Source organism: Mandrillus leucophaeus, unplaced genomic scaffold (genome assembly GCF_000951045.1).
Source record: "Mandrillus leucophaeus isolate KB7577 unplaced genomic scaffold, Mleu.le_1.0 Scaffold17, whole genome shotgun sequence".
Taxonomy (NCBI): Eukaryota; Metazoa; Chordata; class Mammalia; order Primates; family Cercopithecidae; genus Mandrillus; species Mandrillus leucophaeus.
Window position 1 is genome coordinate 4,815,906 of NW_012101698.1, and position 24,341 is coordinate 4,840,246.

The 24,341-nt window shown below is 40.3% G+C and overlaps 1 protein-coding gene across 2 annotated transcripts in view; it reads left to right on the forward strand.

Moving 5' to 3' along the window:
- HYDIN (HYDIN, axonemal central pair apparatus protein) overlaps nucleotides 1-24,341 on the forward strand; it is a 423,190-nt gene that overhangs the window by 179,166 nt on the left and 219,683 nt on the right. For both annotated transcript variants that reach the window (XM_011976766.1, XM_011976767.1), the window contains 3 exons: nucleotides 16,641-16,879; nucleotides 20,443-20,716; nucleotides 23,167-23,310. In XM_011976766.1, the coding sequence (XP_011832156.1) occupies nucleotides 16,641-16,879; nucleotides 20,443-20,716; nucleotides 23,167-23,310 (657 nt within the window). The remainder of the gene's footprint in view (nucleotides 1-16,640; nucleotides 16,880-20,442; nucleotides 20,717-23,166; nucleotides 23,311-24,341) is intronic.

Sequence of the window (24,341 nt, forward strand, 5' to 3'; positions counted from 1 at the left end):
GAGGTTAGTTAACAGATACAAAATTACAGCTAGGTAAGAGGAATAAGTTCTAGTGTTCTGTAGCACTGTGGGGTGACTGGTTAACAATATTTCATTTATATTTTCAAATAACTAGAACATAAATGTTCTCAACACAAAGAATGATAAATGTTTGAGGAGCTGGATATGCTAATTACCCTGATTTGATCATTACATATTGTATGCATGTATCAAAGTATCACTCTGTACCCCACAAATATGCACAATTATTGCATGTCAAATAAAAATGAAAAATACATCATTTAAAAGAGAAACTGACAGGAATAAGGGAATAAGAAGAGAAGAAAATTGTAGTTTATCTTGGTGAACATCTATCCTTTTGCCACATAAAAGTCATGGTCATTCCAAAATGGATTGGGATTTTCATGAGCCATCTGAAGTAACCCATTTAGTGCCAAAGAGGGTAACAGTGATAACAGTAATAATAGTATTAAGAGACTTCCAGAAGCAAAGGTTTGTGCTTAACAGAAAGCTGTAAGCCCCTCACCCCCACCCCCAACCCCACCTGAGACCTTTTTCATTTTGCCAAAGCTAAATGTAAAACCCAAAAGATAGATTCCAGCAGTTTATATATTCATTACAAGCCACAGTGAGAGAAGGAAAGCTGTTGATGGAGTTTTACTTCACATGGTGGGTCAGCACCTTCCTTGAATTTAGAATGAAAGCTCTACTGATTGAATATGATTCATATGAGAGTAGTATGAAGCCAAAATTAAAGGAGGGAGTTTGGTTTCCTTGTCACTAAGGGCTGTCCAGAAAACAAAAGGAAAATACCTTGGTCTCCTGCATGCCTTGTAAGCTTGTGCATCTTCATTTCGTCTGTCTCAGCTCTTAACTAGTTTTTAAAAATTATTTTTTCTAACTAAATTATACAGCTAGCACCTATCATTACAAAAGAAAATTAAGGTAAAGCTTCCTTTTATGGATCTAATGTGGGGGTTTTTTCTTTAAATCCCACCTTCTCTCCCCCATAAACATTTATGTTTCTTCCCCATTACCAGCATCATCATCAACCCAATTTATGTCACTTTTAAGAGATGGCTGTCATTGGGTCATCATCAGCTAAAGCATTTACTCTCCCTGTTTTGTGCACTGATAGTATATAGTCATATTCAACATTAAGTCAGTAAAAAATCAAATAAGTATTTTTACGTAATGAACAAAAACAAGAAGTAGTACATTAAGTAGCTTAGTATAGAGGTTTATTAATGATATTAAATCCCCAACACAAATCCATCTAGGTTATTTGATGTTTATCAGGGTTAAAATTATATATTCTCCCTCTGTTTCATTTTCTCTTCCCTATCATAAACAAAAGTACAGAGACTGAAGAAGTGTATGCGACAAGATAGAACTCTATGTAGGATGGCACCTGGAGTATGTCTTCTTTTAATGTCAGTTGCAGTGAAATTGCATGCAACAATAAGTTTCATGCTTTGGAGGAAAAAATATCTCCCTCTGGGGTGTTAGGACACTGAATTGGGATGCATCTCGGAGGGAAAAGCAACATTGTCTGAGGGCAGATATAATCATGTGCCATGTACAGTTGCCTTACATATGGTAGTTATTCAACAAACAGTTGTTCAGTGTATGAGTACTAAGATAGTATACTGTACCATCAAAAGTGAGGATGTTGTTTTCAGACATAGCTGAAATTATCCTGGTTCTGCATGTACTAATTCTAGGCGAGTTATTTAACTTTTCTGAGCCTTTGGTTCCTTCTCTTTAAATGGAACTAACAATGGCATTTAGGAGATTAAATATGTGAATGTATGTAAAAAGTACATGTTGAAAAAAATAAGCATTCAACAAATGGTAGCTTTGATTATTAGTGTTGACAGACAAAAAGAGCTAAGTGAAATGGCTTGTGAAAAGACGTCACTTTTTGTGACACTACATTTGAAGGTCTTTTATTTTTCTCAGATAAGTAAAAGGACAAAAGGGACACTCACATAGGCCTTAAGGTTTAGAACAAACTGATCCACATAGTACAGATCTCTGTGAAATGGGAGTTCTAATGCTGTCTTTTCCATACTCTTGACTTGTTTCTCTTAATTTTTGACAGTGAAGCCATCTTATAAAATATAAAACATCTGTATTGATGAATACACATATGTCCTTCCATAACAAAGAAAATGGGTTTATTAGGAAATCATTTACTTTTTAGAAACTTTAGGCTCATTAACTTTCTGATTTTCTATCTTCTTGTAGCTTACTTGTTTGTAAACATGCTTCCTAGCACTGTGTAAATCGTGCCTGCGTGCTCAGGAGCTCTCCTGTTTCCTTTCATTTAACCATCTTTCCTTTCATTTTAACCATCATGCCTTGCGTTTGATCTGACACCTTTCATTGAGTTTTGGGAAGACGATGACTCTCAAAAGATGGTGGTCTTTGTTCAAGGATGCTAAGCTAGTAACCTAAAAGATTATTGGTACATATTACTTGAAAGCAATGTGAATTAGATATACTTGCCTTCCTAATAATCAAAGTCAGTTAGCCTCATAATTCTTACAGACGATTTTTTCAACAAATAGAGAAATCAAGCAGTAGAACAATTCCTTGACCAAAAGGGACTTTCAGCACATCAGTGATCAAGGGCTTTCTATTCAATCTGTCATCCCAAACTCTTCCCCTCTAAGAACAAGGAGAAAAGCTGGACAAAATGAGAAAATCATGAGCTTGAGAAACCAGGGAGCAACAAAGCTAGTGACAACACAAAAGGAAAAGAAAATCAAGAGATGTATGCCCAGCATTTGGGATTGCTTTTCCTATATGCCTCCAGAAGACATTGAAAAGTTAAAAGTAGCTTTCTGAAGACCTACCTGTCCAGGGAGATAAAAATTGGAGTCAGGTCAGGCTAGGGAGATAAAAATTAGAAGAAGATGAGCTCTGGTAAAACGTCTGGACTTTTGGTTGGGACTCTGAAAGGATGCACACTAGGAACAAGGATAAACTAGAACAGACCCCCGATTCAAATCATGTCAATCTCCACCTGAAAGATGGAAATTCTAGTTCCCCCCATAGCTTTCCCAGAAGCAAACGTATATCATCACGGGAAGAAGAAAACTATTCTGGGCCTCAAAATACCTCTACAATTTGTGTATACAATATCCAATAGTTAATCTTAAAATAACCAGGCATATAAGGAGACAAGACAACTTAGTAGAAAACTAAAATGTGCTCAATAAGTTCAATGAAATAAAAAGTAAATTTTAGAAACGTGATGGAGTTCTGGAGACTATAAAAAAGAACAAATGAGAGTTGTAGACCTGAAAAATACAATTGAAATTAAGGCTAAACAGATGAATTTAACTGTATATTAGATCCAGATGAATAGAGGCTTGTTGAAGTCAAAGACAGGTCTGAAGAAACTACCAAAACTGAAACATGCAGAGATAAAAGGATGAGAAATACAGAATAGATGATAAAGCAAACAAACATGGGGGGTATGGTTACTGGAGTACCAGAGAAGAGGAGAGATGGGGAAGAATAGATATAGGCTGAGACCAAGCTATCAAAATGCATTATGAAAACCAGGCAAGATAAAACCACAAAACCACATTTAGGCACATTCTTGTAAAGATGCTGAAGATCAAAGAGTAAATCTTAAAGCATCAGGGGAAAAAAGGTTGTTTACCTTAAAAGGAATAATATTAAACTGAGAGCTGATTTCACAGACACTGCTGAGGGCAGGATACCATTATGAAAACAAATGAACTACAAAAAAAGTCTTCACACTAAAAGGTACAATTCTAGCCCCCTTCTCCCCCAATTCTCAGAATATGGCCAGAAAACTGGAAGGTTCTTCTGTGGGCAATTTGCCCAGCCACAAGGAAAGGCAGAAAGGCAGACATAAACTGTTAGTTGGGCATCTAAAATGTCTGGTGGCCTGTGGTGGACTGGCACCCAAGCACACAGTGGCTTTAGTCTCTCTCTCTCTCTGTCTCTCTCCTTCCTACCTTCTTTCCTTCCTTCTTTCCTTCCTTCCTTCCTTTTCTTTCTTTCTTTCCTTCTTCCCTTCATCCCTTCTTCCCTTCCTCCCTTCCTCCCTTTCTTTCTTTCTCTCTTTCTCTCTCTCTCTCTTTCTCTCTCTCTTTGTCCTTCCTTCCTTCCCTCTTTCCTTCTTTCCTTCCTTCCTTCCTTCGTTCGTTCGTTCCTTCCTTCCTTCCTTCTTTCTTTTTCTTTCCTTTCTAGATGAGATCTCACTATGTTGCCCAGGCTGATCTTGAGCTCCTGGGCTCAAGTGATCCTCCCACCTTGGCCTCCCAAAGTGCTGGGATTACAGGCATGAGCACTGCACCCAGCCTTAGTGCTTTACTCTTAAACATAAGTACTTAACCAGGCTCCACCAGGAAAGCCTGTAATGCAGAAGAAAGAACCCAAAAACATAAAAATGAGAACTTGGAGAAAACAAATACAATGCAAGAAGAAGAAAGTTTAGAATAAAATGATAATTAAAAATCTCAGGAAAGTAAAGATGACTTTGTATCCATGAACAAGAGCAGAGTGATATTTTTTAAAAGAACAAAAACAAAAGTATGCTCATAGATACTAAAAATATAAGCCAGATATTTAAAATTTGACAGAATATCTGGAAAATAAAATTGAGGAATAATCAGAAAGTAGAAAAAGAAGAAAAAGATTAGGAGAAGGAAGAGAAAATTAGACAGTTTGTTCAGGAGTTCTAAGACCCAATATGTGCTGCAAAAAAAGGCAGGTTCTTAAATGCAGATGAAAAAGTTACCCAAGAAATAATTGAAGGAGTGTTTTCAGAACAGAGGAAAGGAATTTACGGAGAAGGTTCATCAAATATGCTGCATGGTGGATGGAAACAGGCCCATGTCAAGGCACACCATAACTAAGTTCCAGAACACTGGACACAAAGAGAAGGCTGCAGGAACTTCCAGATTACAAAAAAAAAAAATCATGGTCAAAACCAAAAAATATGTGAACCGAGTGGCATCAGACTTCTTGACAGAAACACTAGAGAAAAAAAAAATTACTTTCTGAAGGAAAATAAATCCTAATCTTAAATTCATCATCTAGCCAAAAGACTAACAAAATCTGGGGATGAAATACATTTCACATATAAAAAATCTCAAAAAATTTACATTCCACATACCTTTTGTCAGGAGGCCACCGAAGAGTGCTACACTACAGTTAGGAAGGTGTGGATTCAGCAAACAGGGGCTCAGACACAGGAGAGAATGCCGAGGGATGCACAGGATGATGCTGCCTGCCGGTCCTAGGACACCAGTCACATCGCAGGCCCAGAGGGCAGCCTGCCCAGATGGGAGTTCGAGAACAGGCAGCTCCAGGGGAGATTTGTCTCCAAGAAGATGGAGCCTGTGTAGAAGATGTTTCTGAAAGTACTGAGCAGCAATTTGCCTCTTTGGTTGAGGGAATGAGTTTGTGATAAATGTGATGTCCATGATAGATACATGAAAACCACATGAAAACAATTCCTGGAAACATGAACGTTGTATAAGAAAGGAAACTTCATCATAGGCCATTTTTTTAATAGCTCAGCTGAGTTTAGTATTTGCATACTCATGATGGTACAAATGCAAATATCTATCTCACCAAAAAATAAATGTTAACTATATTGGGATGATGAAGAGAAGACAGTGAAAGAGAGAGAAAGAGAGACATGGAGAGAGGGCAAGAAAAAAGCTATTAATATTTACCACGGGGAGAAATAAATGAATACCATGCAAACTGAAAACTTAAGAAGTAGCAGTAGGGTACTTAGCAATATAGAGGCAAATCCATAAAGCAAAGGCTAAAAGAACTGACAGTGGTTGACTGTGTTAATGGTCAAGGATGTGCACCATGGGGAAGATGGGAGAGTGGATTCCAAGGACTGCTGCTTTCCACAATATGCCTTTTCCAGAACCTTTTGAAATTCTGTGTATGTATACCTTTCATACAAATTTTAAAAATTTAAATCACAGTGCAGAACAGTCTGTAGAGTATTGCACCATTTATGTAAGGAAAAACATGTATGCAAATATTGATCATAAAGTATATCTGGAAGGATCCTCGGAAAACTCTTAAGAATGGCTACCTCTGGGATTGGTAACTAGTGACCGTGCACTGGCAGAAGAGAGACTCTTCACCCTTTAAATCCATTTGAGTGTTACACTGTCTACATGTATTATTTATTTTTTTAAAAGCTTCTAAGAAACAAACTGGGAATGACACTGCGGCAAGAGAGCAAACAAAGTTAAAATTAAATGAGCTCTAAAAACAGTGACCATATCCTTTTAATATGAGTTATTTATTCAATAAATATAAATGTGTGTCTCCTTGTTACACAAGTAACACTATAGAACAAATAGAAGTTAAAGATAACAAAAAAAATCACTCCTCATCCCATCATGCAGATAACCACTATTAAATTTTTGGTGTGTATCTTCTGAATTTTTTACGGTATATGTGGTCTGTCTGTATTCCTACTCCCTCCCATGGGATAATACTATTTTGTTACCAGCTATTTTCACTCAACAGTATATTGTAGTCACCTAGTATGAATTATTAAGGAATATTCGTCTACAGATCATTTTTACTGGCTAATTTTATTGCATCATTTGACTCTACCACAGTTGATTTAACTAATCCCCTACTGATAGATTGTTCCCAGTTTTTTACTACTATAAGCAATGCTTGTGTCTCAATTTTGCTGACATCTGTAACTGTTTTCTTTGACTAAATTTCTAGAAATGCAGTTGCTGGGTCAAATGACATGTGTGTAACTAAGTCTTGATACATATTGTGAATTCTCTCCCAGAGAATTTGTACAGTTTATATCCTACCCCCAGCACTGTTTAAAAATTTCACTCCTAGATTCTTGCTAACATTTCTGTGGATTTTTTTTTGGCCAAGTCTGACAGATGAAAACATATTTTATTGTTATTTAAGTTTGTGTTTATTTGGCTTATTGGTGAGGCTGGACACCCTCCATATATTTACTGACCAACAAATAAATACTACTTTTGAGCCCTTTTCCTATGCCTGGTACTAAGGGAAGAGATAGAGGGTAAATAGAATTTTCCTTCTTCAAAGAGTTTATAATCTCATAAAAGAAACAAATATACAAACAATACAGCTGGGTTATAATGGGAAGCACAGAGGAGGAAGTGATTCATTCTCCTGTCAAATTGAAGTTTTTCATGGGTCGGAACATTTGAGTGAAGACTTGAAGGCCGAGGAGAAGAAAAACAGAGAGATGGGGATACACTTTCTGAGAGCAGCATATTTAAATGCAGATGACGCTTCGAACACTTGGGAAAGGTAAATGACCTGATGTCCTGGAAACTAAGCCTAGAAAATGCAGTGGGGCCATCTGACGAAGATTTGGGAGTAGATCCTCCAGGCCAGAAGCTCCTCTGGTACCCCGGTCTGGATTGTGGGCCGCCGTGTTGGCAGAGTCTGGGTGACTTCTCACACGGCAGTGACAGCCTGCCTCCCACCAAGATTCACACAAAATGATGGATTCCCCAGACAGAAAAAGTGAGTCCACGTATGGATCAAACAGAAAAAAGTGGGGTTCCTGAATTCTGAAACTCGTATGTAAAGTCGTGGCGGGGGGAGTGTGTGTATGTGCATTTTTTGATGACGGGGTTCCATGGCTTTCTCAAAGAGGATAAAAGACTCATCGCCTCTGATCCGGACATTGGAGAGCCGTGCAGAATCCCCAGCAGGAGAGCAGCAGGGTCAGATCACCGAAAGATAAACCTGTTGAAGCAGGATATTTCCCTGACCCCTTCACGGGACTCGCAAAGGGAGTGTCTCCTTTACTCAGCCCGCTGCTCTCAACACCTTGCGGGAGGGAGCACGCGAATGAGGTGGGAACTGGATGGAGCACATGAGTGCGGAAACCAGCCAACCACGTCGGCACCAGCAAGATCAAACACTACTCACTGGGACCGGCTGCGCCCCACCCCTCACAGGTGGGAGTGTGCAGGTGAGTGGGTGCAGGAGCCAGAGTGAGCTCTCATGGGTGTCAGCAGGAGCGAACTACATGCAAGCCCTGTGGCAGCATCCAAGCATCCTTTGGGGGTGGGAGGTCGGGTGGGGGCCAGCGGGCAGTCAGTGCCTGCAATCCCTGAAGCTCCAGAAGGTGTGTTACAGTGCTGTTTTAGCTCTGCCGTCTGCTGTGGACACCTTAGGTGTCTGTGCCAACCAGGGCAAAGGGCCAGCATGGCAGCCTTTTGTATCTGCACTCAGGGATCCCGAGCTCTTGTCCTGCAGCCAGGAAAAATGAGGTCACATGAACAAATTTAAGGATGGTAAATGTGGGAGATTTAATTGCCGATGAAAGTGGCTCTCAGGGGGAGAGGGAGCTGAAAAGGAGATGAGGCAGGTAGGTGATCTTCCCCTGAAGTCCGGCCATCTGCAGCCGGATTCTTCTCAGAAGTTATTCCATCAAGCTGTCCCCTCTGTAATCCCCAACATGCAGCTGCTTCTCCTCTCTGCCAGCTGAGTCTGGAGTCTTTATAGGCACAGGCTGGGGCATGGGGTGGGGCCATGGGTGGTTAAGGGAAAGGCAACATTCAACTGGGAAAACAGGGATATAAGTTCTCACTTTGGGCCATGGGTTCAGGCTTTTCAGCTGAAAGGTAGGGTTTCACCAGGGAGCCACCCTTTTCTACCTAGAATTCCTCTGCCCCCAGTCCCTATCACTGTCAGTAATGTAGACTGGGGAGGGTGCCAGCAGGAAGGAGAACTGAATGGGAAGTTTGGAAAATAACGTTAGTAGCGATCACCACTAACTGAACATGTAATCTATGATAGACGAGGTGCTAGATGCTTAGCACCCTTTTATTTTATCTTCAAGTTAACATTTAACATGAAAGGAAACCAAAACCTAGATTTTAAAATTAGTGCAAGGTCACTTGGCTATGAATGGCAGAGTCCATAGTTGACTACCAGGTCATGAGACTCTCAAGCCCACACTTCTGATTGTGACCTTAAATTGCCTCCCGTGTAAAGCCCTACACCATTTCTTCTGCATCTCATCTCCTAATTTTCAGTTAACTCTCTTAAGCAGCAAAGTGACTCACTTCAGGGAAAAGAACTGTTATGACAAGAGACCCCATTTAGAAGACAAAAAGGAGAAAGGGCCTGTAATCCCAGCACTTCGGGAGGTTGAGACAGGCAGTTTGCTTGAGGTCAGGAGTTAGAGACCAGCCTGGCCAACATGATGAGACCCCGTCCCTACAAAAAATATATAAAAATAAGCCAGGCATGGTGGCACATGCCTGTAATCCCAGCTACTCAGGAGGCTGAGGCAGGAGAATTGCTTGGACCCAGGAGGCAGAGGTTGCAGTGAGCCAAGATCGTGCCACTGTACTCTAGCCTGGGTGACAGAGTGAGTAAGACTTCATCTCAGAAGAAATTTTTTTTTAAAAAAAGAAAGGCCTTGGTGACCCTTCATTGTTCTTGTTCCACAAAGTATTGGTCATCTGCTGAGATAATAGTGTAACTGCAAAGAAATCCCTCACTCTGCACATTGCTTCCTATTGTTATTTGCTCTCTTTATTTCATAGAAGGAGATTCTTGCAGATTTCAATTGGCAAATGAGTTATTTGGAAGAGAAGCGCACAGTGCTATTTTCTTCAAGCTTCCTGGTTGTTAGCACTACAGAAAGCAAGTCTGTGTGAGCACAGCCACACTCCCGGTGATTGTTGAGGTGACATGTGCAAACAATGGTGTTCACTTGTCCCTTTTGTGGCCAATATTGAACACACAATAAGGAAACCTATAAAAGCTCTGGCTGCTTTACCTTGGGAGCTGAGCACTGCATAAGTGTACTGCTGCCCTATTGTCAAATAAAAAGCAAATGTTATCTTTAGATATGTGAAACCTCAGAGGGGAGGGCTTAACACTCATCACTGGTGGTCATGGAATTCTGAATTGCAAAAGATCATAAATTTTCCGTCTTTCGCACAGTCATATTCCCTGCAGGCACGCACATACCTCCTGTACATGTTGTTTACGAGCTGCTGAAACAACTCTGGCTTTCTAGTTCCAGATCGCAGAAAAAACAAAGGCAGGTATGGCTGACATTTTCATGGAAAGCTTAGGAAGGCTCATTTTTTTTTATCATCCTTGGAACAAATAGATGGAACCCTGTATTAGGTTTCTCTTGCTGGGTAGCAAATTACCACAAACACAGCAGCTTAAGGCAATACTAACTTACGATCTCAGTTTCCGTGGGTAAGGGGTCCAGCCATGGTCAGGCTGGATTCTCTCCTTAGGATCTCAAGAGGCTGAGATCAAGGTTAGCCAAGCTCCATTCCTTTCGGGAGTCTTGGTGAGGAAAAGATCCACTGCTGGGCCCCCCAGGTCATTGGCAGAATTTTTTTCCTTGCCGTTGAATGACTGAGTCCCTCAGTTTTTTTGGTGGCCCTCAGGAACTGCTCTCAGCCACTTTGGAGTTCCTCGCCATGTTGTCCCTTCCTTAGGCCCTCTGTGCTTGGAATCTTTTCACCAGGAAGAGTATAGTCTGGTTAAGTCACGACTGCTGAGGATAATCTCCCTGTCTTAAAGTCAACTGATGCTGGGCGTGGTGGCTCACACCTGTAATCCGAGCAATTTGGGAGGCCAAGACAGGGAGATCATAAGGTCAGGAGATGAAGACCATCCTGGCTAACACAGTGAAACCCTGTCTCTACTAAAAATACAAAAAATTAGCTGGGCGTGGTGGCGGGCACCTGTAGTCCCAGCTACTCGGGAGGCTGAGGCAGGAGAATGGCGTGAACCCAGGAGGCAGAGCCTGCAGTGAGCCGAGATCGCACCACTGCACTCCAGCCTGGGCGACAGAGCGAGACTCCTTCTCAGGGAAAAAAAAAAAAGTCAGCTGATTTGGGACCTTACCTACATGTGCTAAATCCTTCACAGCAACACCTGGATTTGTGTTTGACTAAGTAACTGCGGGAAGATAATCGTGCTCCAAGAGGTGGAGATCCTGGAGGGCAGCTTAGAATTCTGCCTATCACAGTCCCACAGCCTCTCCTTTCCTGGCAAGAGTCTTGTATGTTAAATGCTTCCTTAGCATCCATCTTTGTTTTCTGTTTTGTAATTTTTTTTTTTTTTTTTTTAGCAAATACTATTGAACTCATAATTGTATGTCACGTGGGGCATTTCAGATTTGGGGAAAATGATGACAATAGTTTCCATTCTTGAGGACTTGCTTTGTGCCCAACACTGTGCTGAGATTTTACCTGCACTCTCTCACTCATCCATCCCCATAGCTCTATACGGAAGGTACAGTCAATATCCTGAGCTACAGATGAGAAACCTGAGACCAGGCATACATAGTTAGGAGGCATCCCCAAAGTTCCACATCTGGAAAGCAGCAGAGCAGGGACTCAAATCTGCATCCCTTTGCTTCAGCGCCCTCCCTCCTACCCTATTTCCATCAGCTACTATTTTGCCCCATTGTGGTTCTGAAAGAGTTACGAAATGCCCTCCACAGCTGTGATGATTATCATTCATCCTTTCCTTTTTTAGTCAAATTTTCCATTTAATAACAGAAAATGTCACGCTGACCAAGCCCTCCCTAAAAGCAAAGGATAGCCCTAAAAGTCAACCACCAGAGAGACACAAAGATGATAGAGTAGTTTCGAGGCTGACTCATGTAAGGTAAGAGCAGTTCAGTGCCTTAGCGTCTGGCATTTTAATGTGTCTTGGTCTTGGATTCTATGATATATTTTCCTGTCTGGTTTTCTGCCAAGCATTGATTAATAAGCTTCATCAGAAAACTCACCAATTCAGCCCTGAAGAACAACTTCAGGTCTTTCCAGAAGAGCCAACCTATGTCAGCAGGAAGCAGAAGAGAAATGGTACACATCCATTGAAAACTAATGTCCCCTGGCTTGAAAGACCACTTATGCTGATGACACTCTCACTTTATCGTGAGCAGAGGTTTGGCCTGTGCTACCAGGTAGAGGAGGAAAACACATTATTGGAATAGGAAAGATGACATTGATGGTACTTTCTCTTTCTGCAAGGCATTTTGCTTTTTGATGAAAAGACAAAAATGGCATTATCTCACAGGGTGAGATGTCAAACATAAATGGCATTATGTTTTCATTGTAAGCGGAGTCACATAAATGAGCAAAGCTATGTAGGATGCTAACAGGCCACCAATTTGGGAAGAAGGGTCAACACAGTGAGATCTTCTTGCCCAGAACTTTCTTAGTTTCTCCTCTTAGAAGTTTCTCCTCTTGAGTTTCTCTCAACTTTCTTAGCTGCCCCTCCATTTGTCCTAAAAGCAGATGGATGTGAACTCTAACCCTGAAGTTCCCATAGGATCTGAAAGGCAATTCCCATAGGATCTGTGTTCTGATGGAGTAAGCTCTTCACCTTTCAAAATGTGAGATCTGGGAGAGTTGGGGGAAGATCTGAGGATGTGGCAGTAAAGTGAACCAACAAGGAAACTTTGGCAGACAGCAGCTAGCAGCTCAGCACACTCATCTCTCTTTACTCTGGACCCAGGGCTAGACTACATTTCCCAACCTCCATTGGGGTTAGGCTGCATTGACTCAGTTCTGGCCAGTGGAATTGAATGGAAGTGATGTGCACCACTTCCAGGCATGGTGCATAAAATCCTAGCACACAACCCTCCTTTCTCTTTCTTCTCTTACTGGCCAGATGGATGTCAATATGGATCTCTTAGAAACCAAGAGTTAAATATGTCGGAATCTGTTCAGTAGAGATCCTTGAAAGACTAAATGGAACAGAAGCCCATCCTCACACCTGTCACCAATTGGAATTCACGTGGGCCCGAAATAAGCTTCTGTTGTATAAAGCCATTGAGCATCAGGGGTCTTTCTGTTGCAACAGCTACCACAGACTTATCTATAATAATAGCCTAGAATTTCAAAACAGCAAGTAGGGAAAACAGTTCTAAGAAAGGAGAAGGTCTGGTTACTCAAGCATGAGAAATCCATTTCCATCTATTGCTTTGATTGTGTATGCCAACTGAAAATGATAAAAGTCAAAGATTCCTATCTACTGTAATATAAATTCAAGATGAAATGAAACTACCTTGATCCATTTTAAAATGTCTACAGAAAATTGAATTTGCACTTACAGCTCTTTTAGAACACATTTTTATGTCATTTTCTGTGATTAATGTGTTAGAGGATTTTAGTGTTGTCACTTTGAGACTGTTAAAATGTTTCTTTTGATAAATTAGGAAGATGCATCAGAAATTATTTCTTTGAACCTAAGTATGGAGAGAACATTGTAACATTCAATCCTTATAGTTTCTCTTGGCAATAATAATGAAGCTACAGTCCTGAAAATTAAATGTATAAGGATTATTGCCTTTTACTAATATTTTAACACAAAATTATAAACAAATACAGATGAGTGCTCCGGAGAGACAGAGACTTTGTTTACTGTTTTCTGATTATGTTCGTTCTCTGCTAGAACCAAGTTACTGTGAGTAGACAAGTTTTCGGAAAATTTTGAAAAATAGATGAGTCTTTCAAGATTCATCATTTTTTCATGCGCATCCTTTGAATACAGACAATGATCATACAAACATCTCCATCCAGGTCGTACTTTATCTAGGTCGTACTTTAATGTTTAATTGTTTTTTTTTCTGTTTCTACGTCGCTTTGGGATTTTCCATATTTGAAGATTTATGAGTAATAATAGGACTCTTGGCTTAGTTATATCTGTAGTTTCCATTAATACCAAAATTAAAATTTCCTCATTATCATTCATCTACATCCTCATTTATATACAATTTAAAACCTTGAAAAATGTTCTTCTTTCCTTTATTTAATTCATTTAAATTTTAAAATGCAATTTACTTATTTCCCATGTAGATTTTCAAACCAGGAAGAAATGTAACTAGCCTTTCTGCTCTGTCTTACATTTGTCCTTAATTATAAATTGGGAAATTGACATTTTGCTTTAAATATTAGATTTTCCTTATTTAAGTACCTGTGAGCCTATTCCTGAGAGAGTGACCATCGGGCCCACTGACCGAATCTATTTTTTTAATCTGCAGTGGCGCCAGACCAGGATTTTGGTGACATTCCAAGGCACTGTCACCCTGTGAGATTCTGCCTGGATGAAATCTCTAACTCTTGCCTGCAATCTGCAATGTACATTTATGTCACTTACAGAGATCATCAGTGTAACTCTGACCTAAGTTTGTCAGGAGGTTTCCAGTTCGTGGTACCTAAGCCCCGGTAGAGCTACATGTGTTTTTACATTTCTCCTTTTTTTCCTTTTTGTAGAAGAAGTATATCATAGAATTAAGTGAAAGAAGGATAATCTTAGGCTGGAATGTCCTCTGGAGTCCCGCTCAAATAGTAAAATTTGCATTTCTTTTCAAATCCACTGTTTTCTACTGTATGCATTACTTTGGGGGGCTTCTTCTGTGGCACCAAACTTGGGGAGCTTCGTGAAGCTTCCTGGGAGATTCACAAGGAAGATTCGTGAAGGAATACTCAAACTCTTTTCTGATGAACTGGAAAGTGTGGCTTTTCCTCTCAGTTATTGTCCTGGAAGCATCTAAATACTCTCCACATCTCTTCTTTTGCAGCTTTTTCTCAGTGCATATTGGTAATAACTAAATATTTTCTATAAAGATTAATCCACATAAGTACTTCTGAGTAATGTCTTTCCCAAAATAAAACAGGACTTTCATAATTGATCTAAATGACAAAGCAATCAAAATGGGGAAAGGATTTATTTTATTTTAAGTTCTGGGGTACACATGTGCAGGATGTGCAGGTTTGTTACATAGGTAAACGTGTCCCACGGTAGTTTGCTGCACCTATCGACCCACCATCTAAGTATTAAACCCAGCACGCATTAGCTATTTTTCATGATGCTCTCCACCCCTCTGCCCCCCAACGCCTGACAGGCCCTAGTGTGTGATGTTCCCCTCCCTGTGTCCATGTGTTCTCATTGTTCAGCTCCCACTTCTGAGTGAGAACACGTAGTGTTTGGTTTTATGTTCCTGTGTTTGTTTGCTGGGGATAATGGCTTCCAGCTCCATCCATGTCCCTGCAAAGGACATGACCTCATTCAAAAGAATGTTTTTTATTTGATGCTCTTTATTAACTTTGAGATTTTTGTTTTTATAGGCAGTTAAACAAATTAGAATTTTAGTAATATTAATAATATAGTGCAATATAATTAGGAATCACACCACCTGATAATTAAGCCCAATTTCACATTTGGAGGGAAAAGAAAATGTGTGTGGCACATTTGTCAGACATTCAAAGGGTTTCAACATCCTTTCCTCCTGTTCTTTAGATTCCCCTGAAGCACTTTCACTCTGGCCTCCTTCTGAATTCCATTTTTGTTCTTGAAATATTGGTCTCACTAGTGTCATTGCTGTCAGCTCCTCAGGGTGTTTATGTATTTCCCACAACACCTGGACGTGAGAGCCATTGACTATGTATTTGTTATATTTACTTGAAAAGTCCAAAAACAATTTGCTCATTACATTTGTAGAAGACTTGGAGGGGTAGGAGGAGTGGTCCCTAATTATTAGTAGTAGTAGCTAATAAGTTGAGTGTCATAGTCAGAATTATAAAAGTTCTCAAAAGGTGAAAACCTTGTAAAAATAGAAAATACTAACACCTCAATTCAAAAATACAGAAATCAAAATTAAGGAGAAAATAGATGTGTTTAATAGCATATTACACATCACTGAAGAGAGAGCTAGTGAACTGGAAGAGAGCTCAAAAGAAAGCATCAAAAATGAATCACAGAAAACAACAAACAGAAAATGCAGATGAGGCTCAGAAACAGAGATAGGTTGAGATATACAAATATTATAGTGTTACAGTTGCCTACAACGTTCAGTACAGTAACATGCTATACAGGTTTTAAGCGTAGGAGCAACAGGTTATACCATGTAGCCTAGGTGTGTAGTAGGCTCCACTATCTCACTCTGCAATGTTCACACGGCAACGAAATCACCTAATGACACATTTCTCAGAATGTGTCTCTGTCGTTAAGCAACACATGACTGTATTTCAAAATAAGTTTGCAATTTTACCTAATGAGATTCTGATGAGGCTAATTATTAATTATTATAAATTAGTAAAAATCCAGATGACTTCTTATATTGTATTTATTAATGAAATTGGTTCATCCTCACTAGAACACTAGAAATTTTGCATTTGAAAAACGTTTCTTTTAAAAATTTCAAACTCAAAAAAAAAAACAAAAACAAAGGAAAAATAAATAAGAATAAAAAATAAAAATTTCAAACTCCATAAAGAATATTGTGCCTTCTTTGGTGTCTCAGAATCTGGAGATTATAGCAGATAATAATTATAAGCTTGTTGGAGAATTGGGCTGTTACCTTGAGAAAGAGATGTAAAAATCTCCACAGAGCATTCAAAAGTAAAATCGTAGGTTTGCTCTTCAGAATCAGATTGCTTTTTGAAAAAAGAAAAACCAACAAACATCCAGCTGCTTTAATTCAAAAAATAATGTTTGTCTCTGATGTTGAGTTCCACAGTGCCACCCATTTGAAGTGTAGAGGGCTTTGGCATCTATAGAATGAAAAGCCAAGAATATCTTCCCTGTGAACTTGTACTCTTGTGTTGCAGGCACACAAAAAATCCCTTTGGACGATTGAACCCAATGAAGGCATGGTTCCTCCAGAAACTGACATTCAACTGGCACTGACCGCCAACCTGAATGACATACTGACATTCAAAGACTGTGTCATTTTGGACATTGAAAATAGCAGCACCTATCGGATTCCTGTTCAGGCTTCCGGAATTGGTTCCACTATTGTTTCAGATAAGCCCTTTGCTCCAGAACTCAATTTGGGGGCACATTTTAGGTAAGGAAATACCATGGACCAGTTTTGGTAGATGTCACATATGTTGCATATGCTGAGCATCCCCTCTACTTTAGAAAATTATTTTAAGTCATTAAAACTAGCCACCTCAGTCCCTCTCCTTTCCCATCCTCACTCTTCTGCCTCCTGATGGGTATGTCAGCAACAAGAAGACATTTTCTAGCCATAACTTGGTTGCGTTCTCTAATCTGTGTCCCTTTACATGCGAGAAGAATATGGTTTGTAGGAAATGCATTCTTCTCTCAAACTGGCTACTCTGACTAATTTAGACTCTCAACCATAATTTCTCCTCTTTAATTCTAATACACTGTTAATCCCTCTCCATAAACATAGAAAATACAGATACAGCTTAGTGGTAACCTAAGCAGAATATACTTAGGAAAGTAAAAATTTACTGCAAGTGTATTTTATCAGGTATTGCAGAGCCAGCAGCTTTTTCAAAGCTTATGTCCTCTACTTGACTCCCCACCATAGCACCAACAACTTAGATGGTTTCCATTGGGTTTGCCTGATTACCCAGGAAAAGCTAGAGGGTCTAAATATTTACATAAGATGTGGTACAGTATAGACACCACTGAGCAGAACAATCTAAATATGGATATAAAAATCAGATTTGGGCCGGGCACGGTGGCCCAAGCCTATACTCCTAGCACTTTGGGAGGCCAAGGCAGGAGGATCACTTGAGCTCAGGAATTCAAGACCAGCCTGGACAACATGGGGAAACCCCATCCCTACAAAAATACAAAAAAATTCTGGATGTGGTGGCGGGTGCATGTAGTCCCAGCTACTCAGGAGGTTAATAGGTGGGAGAATCACTTGAGCCCAGGAGGCAGAGGTTGCAGTGAGCCAAGGTGGCACCACTGCACTCCAGCCTGGGTGACAGAGTGAGACCCTGTCTTAAAAAAAAAAAAGAAAGAAAAAACACACACGTATATATAGATACACACACACATATATATAGATATACGAGGAGATATATATATTTATAGAGCTGGGAGCAGTGGCTTATGCCTATGATCCCAGCACTTTATACTTTGGGAGGCTGAGGTAGGAGGATTGCTTGAGCCCAGGAATTGGAGACCAGCCTGGGCAACATAGGGAGACCCCCCACATCTCTACAAAATAAAAAAAAATTAGCCTCGCTTGATGGCACATGCCTGTTGTCCTACCCACTTGGCAGGCTGAGGTGATAAGATTGCTTGTACCCGGGAGGTTGAGGCTACAGTGAACTAGGATCACACAACTGCAACTCCAGCATGGGCGACAGAGCAAGACCCCATCTGAAATTAAATAAATAAATAAATATATATATATATATATGAGGTTTGAGTGTTAAGTGTAGAGGATATGTGTGGGGTTTGTTCTTGATTCCTCAGGAAAGTCATGTAGCTATCACTAGTTGGCTCCTGGGGGCCAGTTGAATTTGAACTTACCTGTTGCAGTACTGTGAATAGATCTCAGAAGGGTATTCCCCCTGCCTTCTGGGCTCACAGGCCCTGAAATCAAGTCATATATGCTGTGCTTGGAGATGTGACTGACATTAATCAGTTAGGAGCTCTCCCCAAAATCCCTCCCTCTGCTCCATCTACGAAATATGGGACTTGATTGAAAATGCCGTAAACTAGTAGAAAATTAAGTAAAAAGCAAGTCACATGGTTGAATTGCATGCTTTTAGACAAGTATCCAATTATATTTTTCGAGTCAACTAAATATAAGAATCCTCCTCTCTGCCTGTCTGTTGGCCGTAAGCTAGGGTAGTTTATCATTGCATACCAGTGCTTCTAGTTTCAAATTTCTTTTCATGCACTCAAATATAATTGTAGAAAACAATACATGGCAAACCAGATCTAATTACATGTTCTTTTAGATCTACAAATAGTGTCAAGTAGCCTTCGAAGGATATTCTGACACATGGAATTGGAGGGTTAGCTAACAGTTTTCTATCAATATAAAAGCAAACTGTAGCTTTTAGTTGCTAGTTTGACCTCTGCCTAAACTTTTTGACATAAAATCACTATGCTCGCAATCTCCAGAAGAATTGCCAAAAGTAGGGCTGGGTAAACTACACCCCTCTGCCTGCTTTTGTCAATAAAGTTTTATTGGAACACAGCCATGCCCATTTTGTAACGTATTGTCTATGGCTGCCTTCACACTACAAGGGAAAGTTGAGTAGCTGTTACAGAGACCATGTGGCCCAAAAAGCCTAAAATATTTCTTAGTTAGTCCTTTAAAGAAAAAGTTTGCCAACCTCTGGTCTAAAGAAATAGCCATATGCCAGTGCTTCTAATTGCATGTTTTTAGACAACTCCCTAGGTTTTCAGAACTTCCATTTCTTGATCTATAAAATGGTAGTAAATATACTTACCATGACTAGATTGCTGTAATGATTGAATGATGTACTGTGAATAAGTAACAGACATCCTGCCTAGTAATCAGTATGTGTTTTTTATAAACAGTATATGGTTTTATAAACAGTATATGTTGTTTATTATTTCCCCCAAAAGCCTACTGCTAGCCATAAACTACCAAGTAAAGTAACTCCCTTGAGCATGCCCCGTGGACACAGATTCACAATGTATTTAGATAGAAATGGTTATACCTGACAACTAGCAAATATTCCTTCTGATTATTTATTTGATGGTTCGACTTACCAGGCATGATATCATTTCCTAAGGAGGAATAGATGGGATGAAATCTCAAAGCCTAATAAAATTTAAAAAATAAAAAACAGTCCTGAGATGAGTTTTTCCCTAAGAATAAATTTTAAAGTAAGCCTGTGGGGGGAAAAAAAATCCCAAACAAACAAAAACACAATTGAACCATATCCAAGATCTTAGAAATCCTAGTTTTTTTTAGCAAATAGCCAGGCAATCAGAATGTTCTTAGTAAATATTTGTGGAATATATGAATGCATGATGAACAAATGAATACATGAAATTGCAACATATTTAAAGCACATTAGTCTGAGATAGGTGACCAATCACGGTGGTGTTCTGGCCCATTGCAGTCCCCTGGCCTTTGTTAAAGCTTAGGGGATATGCATGGTTTTTCTTCAAAGCTTCCTTCAAATTGAGCCCATCATTACGGGACATTCCACTCAGTCAGTAGTAATTTTCTCAGCACAGCTTGAAACCTGCTTTTCCTCCAGTAGGTATTTTGCTTTCCTTTCACTCTTCAGAGCTATTTCTCTAAATAGAATTGCTTTTCACATGAACTGAATGTGTCCTGCAGTGTGTGGGGCCTACTGGGGAAGATTGACGGGGAGTGGAAAATTTCCACAGCCCCTTACGTGGTGATGCCAACTCTGGGACCAAACCCAGGTCTGTGATTCCACACCTCTTGGCCCCCTGAGTAGATACTACCTTGTCCCATCACTGTGTTAGTTCCTAGTGGCATCGTAACTTAGTCTTCCTACATTAAAAAAAAAAGTCTTATATTGTGGCTCACTGTTTTAAATCCTTCCAGAAGAGTAAATCCCAAGGGTGTAGAGCTGAACAGAACATACCTAAATGGAATCCTCTCAACACCTGCCTCTTCTTTTTCAGCCTGGATACCCATTATTACCACTTTAAGTTGATCAACAAGGGACGTCGGGTCCAACAGTTGTTCTGGATGAATGATAGCTTCCAACCCCAGGCCAAGCTGAGTAAGAAGGGCCGGGTTAAGAAGGGACATGCTCGTATCCGGCCCCAGCCCAGTGGCTGTCAGGAGCCCAGGGATCCACAGAGCCCCGTGTTTCATCTCCACCCCGCCAGCATGGAGCTGTACCCAGGCCAGGCAGTCGATGTGATACTCGAAGGCTATTCTGCTACTCCCAGGGTAAGGGGACAGCACATTTGGAAGCTATTGCTTTTTCCTAATTAAATCTCTACTGTATCTATTTCTTTTTTTTTTTCTTTTTTTTTTTTTTGAGACGGAGTCTCGCTCTGTTGCCCCGGCTGGAGTGCAGTGGCCGGATCTCGGCTCACTGCAAGCTCCGCCTCCCGGGTTTACGCCATTCTCCTGCCTCAGCCTCCCGAGTAGCTGGGACTACAGGCGCCCACCACCTCGCCCGGCTAGTTTTTTGTATGTTTTAGTAGAGACGGGGTTTCACCATGTTAGCCAGGATGGTCTCGATCTCCTGACCTCGTGATCCGCCCGTCTCAGCCTCCCAAAGGCTGGGATTACAGGCTTGAGCCACCGCGCCTGGCCTGTATCTATTTCTTAGGAAAGTTCCTTGACATTTATCTGAGGAAGGATATGGTTTCTCAAGGATTGTGTGCAGTCCTGAGTTACCATGGTAGCATCTGTTGCTTTTGGGGTGCAGCTCTGCTCAGTCGTCGATTTGTTTCTATAGCTACTGTGAACCCAATCTTGAGGGAGGTTCTCATGCCCAGGGTCCACAGTGACAAGCCAGCAAGTCTCTGGTAGAAAAACATCCAGTTTTTAGCCAAAGCAGAGTCTCCTATTAACACTTAGCAGGATTAATTTAATATTCATTCAAAAAGGGTGTTTATATCGACACACTGGGCTGCCTCTCCTATTCAGGTATTGGGACATCCCTGTTCCTTTCTTTCCAGACTGACTACAACTCACATTTCAAAACATCTTTTTTATGCGTTAATAAAAGAACCACATTTATCTTCAGCAACTCTGATTCCCTGCCTTCATTTACATGATCTCCATACATTCTACCTAAAACATTTCAGTAGATCCAAATCTTCTGTCTGTTTATCCCTATTCTCTCACAGTGTGGAAATTGTTAAAAAAACTAAAGGAAAGGCTTTCAAAGTCACTTAAGAGTCTCTCCCTCCCCACAAAATGCAGACCTTGTAGATGAGAAATGATGCTTGCTTAAGATCCTGCTTGTGTCGCCAAATTTGGAGGTAATACTGACTTTTCCCCACACGAAATAGGAAGCAAAAAGAACTTTGTCTCCCAGTAGACACAGCTGGAAAGCTAGTCCCTTGCTTAGCTTCTCTAAGGTCACAGATTCCACTTTATTTCGTTAGACTATTTCTTCATAGAGCATTTTCAGGTAAAATGCATCCTCAGTTCCAAAAAAAAGGGGGTTATCCCTCATTGTGGAAAAGGTAATGTGTTCCTTCTCTCTGTTATTCAGGTGATCAGCCAACTTTTATTGTATGTATACCATGTAACAAATACTGTGCTAAGCACTGAGGATGCAAAGATGAATAGAACACAGGCCGTTATCTCAAGACACTGACAGCTGTTGGAAGAGCATATTTATAATGTGGTTATCAAGAGTTGTCCATATTTTTGAAGGCATTAATTCTGAGCTGCTGGGGGACTAAACTCAGCTTAAGCTTTACTAAAAACTTCCCTGAATGTTCTTCTAAATCATGCTACATAAATGAGAAGAGACTGGAATGCATTAACATCCCTAACCTGGGCACTCTTCAGTATAACCTATTCATGCTACAAATTCACTTTTGATCTTTCTGCTTTATAAAAATCTAGGCTTTTTGAGTCCAAAGAAATATTAATTCCTAATGCATGATTTTTAAATGTTTAAGTATAAAAGGCCAAAATTTGGCCGGGCACGGTGGCTCACACCTGTAATCCCAGCACTTTGGGAGGCCAAGCTGGGTGGGTCACCTGAGGTCAGGAGTTCGAGACCAGCCTGACCAACATGGAGAAACCCTGTGTCTACTAAAAATACAAAACTAGCCGGGCATGGTGGCACATGCCTTTAATCCCAGCTACCTGGGAGGCTGAGGCAGTAGAATCACTTGAACCGGGGAGGCAGAGGTTGCAGTGAGCTGAGATTGCACCATTGCACTCCAGCCAGGGCAACAAGAGCAAAACTCCATCTAAAAACAAAAAATAAAAATAAAAAGGCAAAAATTTTCCAACTACAGTTTTCAATAGTTTAATAAGAAATCATATAACTACCATTGAACTATAAGCCCCATGAAAGATTTTATCTGTCTCGTTCATCAGTGTTTGGTACTCCCAGCACCCAACACAGCTCCTGATGCATAAAAGATCATAATATAGCTATACATATGTATATAGAGCTGAATGTAAATCAACTGCCTCAGGGCAGTCAGAAATAAATACAGAATCCATCAAAGCCATGTTTAACTAACAAAAACATAATCATGTGACAAACAGCAGCCCCTGAAGCGTGCTATTCAGAAAAGTGCTCTTCCTTGTGTCCCCAGACAGGTAGTGGGAAATCCATTTTCTCTCAGTGGGTAAATAAGTATTCTGAGTAAGTATTAAGTTATAGTTGTTCCCCAAATGCTGGCTTATCTCACTGGCAGATAGTTAAAGAGAAGCTGGTGTGCCACGCCATCATCGGGGCACAGAAAGGGAAGAGCTTGTTGATGGCTGTGAACATCACCTGTGAGTTCGTTGCGCCTCTCATCCAGCTCTCCACCAAGCAGCTCATCTACAGACTGGAGAAGGTCAGTGGCATGTGCTGGCGAGGGCTGGGTGCTCCAACTGGGGTCAGCATGTTTACATTTTCATTTCGAAAGCTAAATTAACGGGCGTCCTTTTCCACCCATTGCTCAGCCCATGTTTTTTAAGCTTCAGAGGCCAGTACACATTCAACTAAAAATTTTGAATCTAAACCTACAATCCTTTGACATGTAAGTTGCTGTGGAAATTCTATTTCCATCATTCCTGATGTCTAAGACCTAAGGGAAGTGGTATTCCAGTGCACTGAATATGCAATTTAATCAATCATCTTACTTTAACCAGGTAAAATAAACTCGAGGCAGAGGAAGGATTGGAGTAGAATTATCGTAGAATTATCGATAATTATAATTATCAGTAAGAATATCTACCACTGATTGATTAGTATGTGCTAGACACGGAGCCATGTTCGTTACATACATTTACCCAGTAGTCCCTCACAGCAACCATATGCAGCAGGTTCTGTTATCATTCCCGTGATGCACCTGTCTCTTATACACATCTAGATGTGTATAAGAGACAGCTGGAAAGCTAGTCCCTTGCTTAGCTTCTCTAAGGTCACAGATTCCACTTTATTTCGTTAGACTATTTCTTCATAGAGCATTTTCAGGTAAAATGCATCCTCAGTTCCAAAAAAAAGGGGGTTATCCCTCATTGTGGAAAAGGTAATGTGTTCCTTCTCTCTGTTATTCAGGTGATCAGCCAACTTTTATTGTATGTATACCATGTAACAAATACTGTGCTAAGCACTGAGGATGCAAAGATGAATAGAACACAGGCCGTTATCTCAAGACACTGACAGCTGTTGGAAGAGCATATTTATAATGTGGTTATCAAGAGTTGTCCATATTTTTGAAGGCATTAATTCTGAGCTGCTGGGGGACTAAACTCAGCTTAAGCTTTACTAAAAACTTCCCTGAATGTTCTTCTAAATCATGCTACATAAATGAGAAGAGACTGGAATGCATTAACATCCCTAACCTGGGCACTCTTCAGTATAACCTATTCATGCTACAAA